At 40.6% G+C, this 7,513-nt stretch overlaps 1 protein-coding gene across 1 annotated transcript; it reads left to right on the top strand.

The window, feature by feature from the left end:
• The first annotated feature begins 1,015 nt into the window (after positions 1 to 1,015).
• LOC101744323 (uncharacterized) lies at positions 1,016 to 7,099 on the top strand. Its single transcript, XM_021348686.3, has 5 exons — positions 1,016 to 1,201; positions 2,724 to 2,833; positions 4,016 to 4,161; positions 5,959 to 6,073; positions 6,927 to 7,099. Exons 1-5 carry the CDS (start codon positions 1,093 to 1,095, stop codon positions 7,059 to 7,061), a joined length of 615 nt encoding a protein of 204 aa, XP_021204361.2. The 5' UTR covers positions 1,016 to 1,092; the 3' UTR covers positions 7,062 to 7,099.
• Positions 7,100 to 7,513: the final 414 nt, after the last annotated feature.

The following is a 7,513-nucleotide window of genomic DNA, read 5'->3' as shown; positions in this document are numbered from 1 at the left end:
CAGTGGACATACCTACCTTTGTTTCCATAGATTACACAATAATACTTTTGTAACTCAAACATAGATAATACACTTTATATGAAATCTATGAAACTCTAAACAGTATTATGTATGAGGGAATAACGCGTTACTTCTTCAACCTGTGTACACCCAATGCTGAGTGTCAGTGTAATGTTTGGGTTCTTTGATAAATGACAAACGTTACGATCGGGCTTACATTTTTATTCTTAGTTAATCATAGTTTTTACTTCCTTCTAACGTGTACGTCGTAGAGAACATGGCGAGTCAGCCAAAGACTGTATTTCGTAGAGTGGTCAGCAAAGATTAATGTTATGAGAATCGACATTAGGTCGTATTATACACGTTACAGTCAGTGAAGCTTTCTTCGAATGCACCTCATTATTTTCGCTCTCTTGCCTTTCGCATGCAATCGTTACCATTTTGACCAGATAATTACGAGCTACTTCATCTCTTTTAAGGACTTGATCAGTGTACAAACTTGTGGACTTGATTAGTACTAAATGGTTACCAGTGAGCACAAACAGTGATATCTTGCGCATCTTCTCGAGACGTGAGGTCGAAGAATCGATTATATAACGACTAAGCTAACGTGATATCTATCTGTGTGAACTACCTATTAACCAACGCTTAGGACTATAGGAATATTTCATTGAAACCTCAAACGTAGCGATATGAGCGTGAAGCGAATAGTCATTGCTTTAATCTATACTAATATATAAATCTACAGTGGTTTTTACGGATGTTCCGTTATAACTACCGAACCATGCATCCGATTGACTTGAAACTTGGTATCCATGTAGAAAATACATGTACTTAATGGATAGGCTGATATTTATATGAGTGTTGGACTCCCTACACCAATTGCGGGGGCTTTAATAATCAGAATCTTTGTGAGGGTGAGAATGATATTTATTTTAAATGCCCAGCGAAGCGACGGGTACAGCTAGTACAGTATAAATCCGAAGGCGACATGGACAAATGAATTTGAAACTAACATGACATTGACAGTAGCCACAACTGTCACAACGCTTAACCAAATAACATTGCTACATATAATAAAGTTAATAAAAAATGGGACATCAACTCAGCAATTTACTGTCCGGCCTGGGAAGATTCTTCGAGTACCCGGTGAAGAGGAAGCCGATATGTTTTTACAGACAGGAAGACTTTACAGCGACCGGTTAAGTATTGAAAATCGACAATTCGTTGCCAACTAGACTAATATATAGCAGCTACTCTTAAGTTGTTAGGTCTCCTTTGAAGGCGCTCGGGTAGCTGTTAGCAAATCCCACCCCTCCTGGCTGAGCCTTTGCACGCCCACCTGTCCTGGTAAAACTGGAAAGGCTTCCGGAGCACCAGTAATCCTTAAAAAAGTATATGAGCAGTGAGCATAAGTCAATCCTGGGGATCATACTCAGTTATGTGTCATGTCCTTCTTCAAACGAGGCTTGTGGAGAGTATTAAGTAAACGGTAGGCAGCGGCTTGGCTCTGCCCCTGGCATTGCTGACGTCCATGAGCGACGGTAACCACTCACCATCAGGTGGGCCGTATGCTCGTCTGTCTATACGGCAATTAAAAAAAAGTTATGGCCAATAAAAATCAAGCTATTGTTATACTTTTGGCTACATGTAGCTGTTACAGTGTAACAACTAAAAACCGCTGTGCTTATTTGATTACCAGAGCCCATTGATATCACTGTGTATATCCATAATGACTCATGAGGTTGATGTTTCAAATCTATAATGTCTGTCATGCCTCATGCGTCAACTAGCCCACTGAGAGTCTCGCCGGATCTTCTCAGAGGGTCCGTTTCCATACGATGGTAGATTCTGCGAAGCACTGCTCTTGCTAGGGCTAGTGTTAGGTTAGGTCAGGTTAGAGCCCCGTGAGCTCACCTACTCGCTCGGTTATGCTGGCATAGCCTCTCAAGGCCACCAGCGGCATTGCAATAATTTGGATAGTGGTAATTCGGGCGGACATTCCATACCCCGCAATTAAGTAGTTACACCAGTAGCCACGCTCCTGAAATAATGGGGGGGGGGACAATATCTGGAATATTTGATTTTTTGGAAAAGTCACATAACTCGATACGAATATGAATATACCTACTTAAGTACGAAAAACTCAAAACAAGATGAAACGCGCGTTATCTTTAATTCATACCGACATATCCCCCGTGATCTCTGGATAGTGATACTGATGGAAATATTTTGTACCAAGCGGACTATTGAAATTTAAATTAAATTCCAATCTTACGAGTAAACAAATTCATACTACGAAATGTGACTTTCCACTTTTATCTTCATGAAAATATTTAATTAATGCATTGGTATGTAACTTTTGTAATAAGATAATATTATACAAACAACTTACGAAGAACTTTTTACTGGTGGTAGGACCTCTTGTGAGTCCGCGTGGGTAGGTACCACAGCCCTGCCTATTTCTGCCGTGAAGCAGTAATGCGTTTCGGTTTGAAGGGTGGGGCAGCCGTTGTAACTGTACTGAGATCTTAGAACTTATATCTCAAGGTGGGTGGCGCTTGTACGTTGTAGATGTCTATGGGCTCCAGTAACCACTTAACACCAGGTGGGCTGTGAGTTCGTCCACCCATCTAAGCAATAAAAATGAAATAAAAAGACAGCGCATTACATCTTTGTCGTGAAATGCGTTAGTGTTATTAAAGAAACTGTTGTAACAACAGGAGAACCCATAAAGAAGGTCGCAGAAGAACAAAAAGCTCCACTAACTGATTACGACAAGCTTGTGGATATGTTCTACAAGAGGTTAGCTGAACAACGCGAGTATAATCAAGTAATCACATATTTTTTTATTAGCTTGCCAGGCATTGTATATAATCGATGCTTGAAAGGCAAACGTGACTAAGCGACAATGCGTGAACTTTACAGTAGACTAATTTAAAGTTGAAATAACTGAAAAAAAAATATTTTAACGAAACTAGCTGTAGGATTGAAATGATTTTAATAGATTTTAATAGATAAACGTAGAAATAGTTTGCGCATCGAATATGGTTATTGCCTATCATTTATGTACAAAGCAGTTATTGTCGCTTAGTCAGGTTTGCCTTTCAAGCGTCAAATTATATCAATGGCGCGTAAGGTTGAATTTGCAAAATATATGTTTATAGTATAATTATAACTACGTAGTTATAATTGGCGAGTGTTTCGAGAAAGTTTCGAGTGCTACTTTTGTATGAGACTGTGCATCTTGGTTTTTTTTTTATTTTTTTTTATTTACGGCCAATGGTTACAAGACCTTATAGCTCTTGGGTTTTTATATATCAATGTTGCCAGGTAATTATATTTGTACGTACCTAACGGAATCTTTGAATGTAATTTTCGGCGACTTCAAGACGTCCGATTAACTTGGAAAAGTGTACACGCTTCAAGGACGCTTTTATTGTTCCATATCTGTGCTGATAGCTTTGGGAGGCTATTCCAGCTTCACCCTAACGTGTAGATGAGCTCACGGGGATCAAACCGGGAATGTTGCTAACCCTGGCCCTAGCAAGAGCAGTGCTTCGCAGAATCTACCACCGGATCGGAAACGCGACTCACTGAGAAGATCTGGAGAGAAACTCAGTGGGCTGTGTCTATGAGTTAATTTACTCGTCGAGCCCTTCGTCGCAAGCGACGGGTTTGGCAAGGACGTGGACCGGTTCAAAGACCAATTTGACGATTTTTACTGGTGGTAGAACCTCTTGTGAGTCTATGAAAAACGTTGCAATGGCGACACGAAGGTACTTTGTATTTGTGTAATTGGTTCTATTTGGAGTGAAACAACGGACGGATCACCTGAAGCAAATCGAATGATTGAATTGCGATAGTTGAAGTCTAATCTTATGTGTCGTGATAATTAAATTGACTTTTAATTTGTAATTTCGCGAGAGTTTTTATTTATCTTGAGCACGTAATCGTATAGGTTAAAAATACATGTCCTATAACATTGTAAGCGATTTCAGTTTTTTTTTTATAGGAAATGAAAGAGAATGATCGTAGATGGAGCATGCAGAAAGTCATCAGTAGATTTCCAGGGTGGAATGAGATTACCATTGTCAACTTGCACAGTTTATTTTTACTGTTCGACAACCAATCGAACGGAATGCTTGGATTTGACGACTTGTTAGTGTTTTTGCTCGCCTGACGAAGTTTTCATAATCTAAGCCAGGGGTCGACAACCTGTTTGTCCTTAAGGGCGCAATACTAAATTTGAAAATCACCGAGGGCGCATATTTTACAGATAATCAACAGGTATCAATAGGCATTAAAAATAACAGTAGTAGTAAATCGCTCTGGCTGTCATACATTTACATTGGTCCAGCGAGGGCGCATTAAAAATCGACCGGGGCGCCGCGTTGCTGACCCCTGATCTAAGCCATACAATAATAACCTTTATCTTACATTTATTGAGGCGTGACTGTTGTTGTTATACACATTCGAACGACACCTGTGTACCTAGTGCGAGTTTCTTAACTTCACGATCGCGTAGAAGTTAACTCGAAATTTGTATGGAGTTGGAACAGCGCCTCTAGCGGCAAACGAAGGGAAGCTTTGCGCGATCCAGAAGGTAAAAAACTCATGTCCCCGATCCATTAACGGTGCTTTTAGGCACCACAAGCACCGGTCACCGTCCTCGTCGAACCCGTCGCTTGTGACGAAGGGCTCGACGAGCGAATTAACCCATAGACACAGCTCACTGAATTTCTCGCCGGATCTTCTCAGTGGGTGGCGGTTCCTATCCGGTGGTAGATTCTGCGAAGCACTGCTCTTGCTAGAGCCAGTGTTACCATCACTCCCGGTTCGAGCCCCGTGAGCTCACCTACTAGTTAAGGTTACGCTGAAATAGCATAGGCAACCATAGGTTAGCAAGCATAGGTAGGGGAAAAAATCGCAATAAGCACACAGCTTAGTTGAGGCGCAAAATATGTAAGAACAGATACCCTAGAACATTACCTAAAATCAGTTTTACAACGTATCATTCAACTACGTACTGAATTCTAATGCTCGTTGTATTCTTTGTAAAGTTACAAGAATTTTCCTGACGAACTTCCTTAAGGACCCTGAATGATATAGCAGTGGCTTGGCTACGTTTTTTCCATTACCCCAAACTCACGAGTAACGCCAACAATTTACCGCTAAGTGTACCGCGACATCGTCTCGTGTCGACGGCAGATATTAATGTGTCAATATAGTCAAATTAGTAAAAGTAATATTTACTGGTATCAATCACTCTTCCGCCTGTTTCTACAGCCAAGTAATTAAGGGTAATTAAGGTGTACTACAGCAGTATCCAGGTTATGTTATTGGTCACCGTAGATTTCACAACGTGAGCACAATTATAGAGGTTTTCTAAATATATTATCACATTTCTGATCTTACTATTTAGTAGCTGACGCTCTGAGATCTTTTTTTCCCTACTTAATTGCTGGTAGCCTAAGGGGCTATTTAAACTACAACCGGACGGGTAAGTGAGCTCACGGGCTCAACTTAAGAGTTTTCTAATATTCGCTTTTTTTTTTCTTTTTTTTTCATTGCCTTTGTAGGCAGACGAGCATACGGCCCACCTGATGGTAAGTGGTCACCGTCGCTCATGGACGTCAGCAATGCCAGGGGCAGAGCCAAGCCGCTGCCTACCATAACCTCGCTCTAGCAGTATCTTTAATACCACCGGATCGGAATGGCAAAGATCTTTAGTGTCATTCTCTACTGGAGAACAGCCTAAGCTCTGTCACCAAAACATATTCACTTGTGTCTCATAACAGCGTATGCAGATAAATAGACATTTTTATTAGTCACTTCACATCGTTGACACTTGACACAGAGTACTTAATGCTTAAAAAGATTACATGCGCAATTAGACGATATTAAAATTTAAAAAATCGGCTAAAAGTAAACGCTATATTTGTTTTAAAATTTTAGTAGCGCAGTCCTTGAAAGCCTCGGAGACGAGAGCACGACGGAAGTGAGAAAAGAGAAGTTCCACGCCGCGGATACCGATATGGACGGATTCATCACATACGATGAATTCTTATCGGTAAATTACGGTTTTTCCATTACTTGTATAATGTTGGTAGACAGCTACTGATCTTGACAACGTAGATAGATGACGATGGTCACTTTCCACTGGATATTGCTTTACCAAAATGAATTAAAAACATATTAATTTACATGACCGATTGCCTGTTTCTAGTATGAAGTCGTCTAAACCGGTTTAAAGAGTAAAACTGGCGATAGTAAGTATAAAAGAAACGAGACTTCGATTTCATTCAAGTTTACAGTTTACAGTACGTCGACACTCTAGCTGTGATTTCTATAGAATACGTTAACAAGGGGCCACCATGTGGACTGTAAGTCTTCTACTGTAATTCTTCTATCCTGCCTGATGCAGAAAGATGAGTGCAATTCATAAGCGATGGAAATAAAACCTTCAGAAAGATTCTATTTTACTCTCTCGTAAGTCAAGTCATCCATGTATAATTTTGTCTCAAACGCCACGAAAACCGTAAATGTATACGTAACGTCGGAAATTATATAATGATAATTAAAAAAGCCGAGATTATACCGTAAAAGAACCGAGTATTGTGTCTACGATTCGCTATAACCGAAGGAAATACTAATAACCGCCTATTTCTGCCGTAAAGCAGTAATGCGTTTCGGTTTGAAGGGTGGGGCGGCCGTTGTAACTATACTTGAGACCTTAGAACTTATATCTCAAGGTGGGTGGCACATTTACGTCGTAGATGTAGGGCTCCAGTAACCACTTAACACCAGGTGGGCTGTGAGCTCGTCCACCCATCTAAGCAATAAAAAATTTAATATGAACTCGCCTTGTGGTTTTGATTCCTAAGTCGGTTATTGACTATGTCAACGTCATCACCCAATTACAGTTGGTGTACAACTTCGATCCCAAACGAGACGAGCAACTGTCTGGGTTGGCGTTACTCTGCAATGAGGTGGCGGAGAACATACAGTTTGTGAGCAACTTAACTGTAGGGGAACAACTTGAATATGGATTGTTCTAGATGTTAAAATCGTATAATACATTTAATTAATTGTGAAATGTTGTTTTAATCGATATAGTTTGTAGCCTCTGGGCCTAGAGGCTTTACAGCCCAGAGTGAGCCTGGTCTAGTATGTCTCTTCAGACTGCTCTATTCAGGACTTTTTCCTTACAGTTCCTGACACCGATAGCTTTTAGGTCCTGCTCTACGCCATCTAACCATCGGAGTTTGGGCCTGTCACGACTTCTGCGGCCCTCTGGTTTACCATATAGTAGTTGTCTTGGCATTCTGGTCTCCTCCATTAGAACTACATTTCCTGTTCATCATAGCCGTCCATTTTTTTCCAATTCCATTCCAGGGAGGGACTTCGGTTCTTTTGTATCGTATGTTTGAGATGATTCCATTGTCTCGTTTTTACTTACGCACCGCCACCGGAGCCGACTCATTCTTCATACCTAGTGTAGAAATATACG

The sequence above is a fragment of the Bombyx mori genome, chromosome 19, assembly GCF_030269925.1.
Source record: "Bombyx mori chromosome 19, ASM3026992v2".
Taxonomy (NCBI): domain Eukaryota; kingdom Metazoa; phylum Arthropoda; class Insecta; order Lepidoptera; family Bombycidae; genus Bombyx; species Bombyx mori.
This window is presented reverse-complemented; position numbering and strand designations above follow the sequence as displayed.

Bases quoted from the DNA above. Each gene is read 5' to 3' on its own strand.
- LOC101744323 (XM_021348686.3), top strand. From the start codon at position 1,093: ATGGGACATCAACTCAGCAATTTACTGTCCGGCCTGGGAAGATTCTTC. The intron at 1,202-2,723 runs GTTAAGTATTGA...TTGTAACAACAG, and splicing joins GGAAGACTTTACAGCGACCG to GAGAACCCATAAAGAAGGTC. The intron at 6,074-6,926 runs GTAAATTACGGT...ACCCAATTACAG, and splicing joins CATACGATGAATTCTTATCG to TTGGTGTACAACTTCGATCC.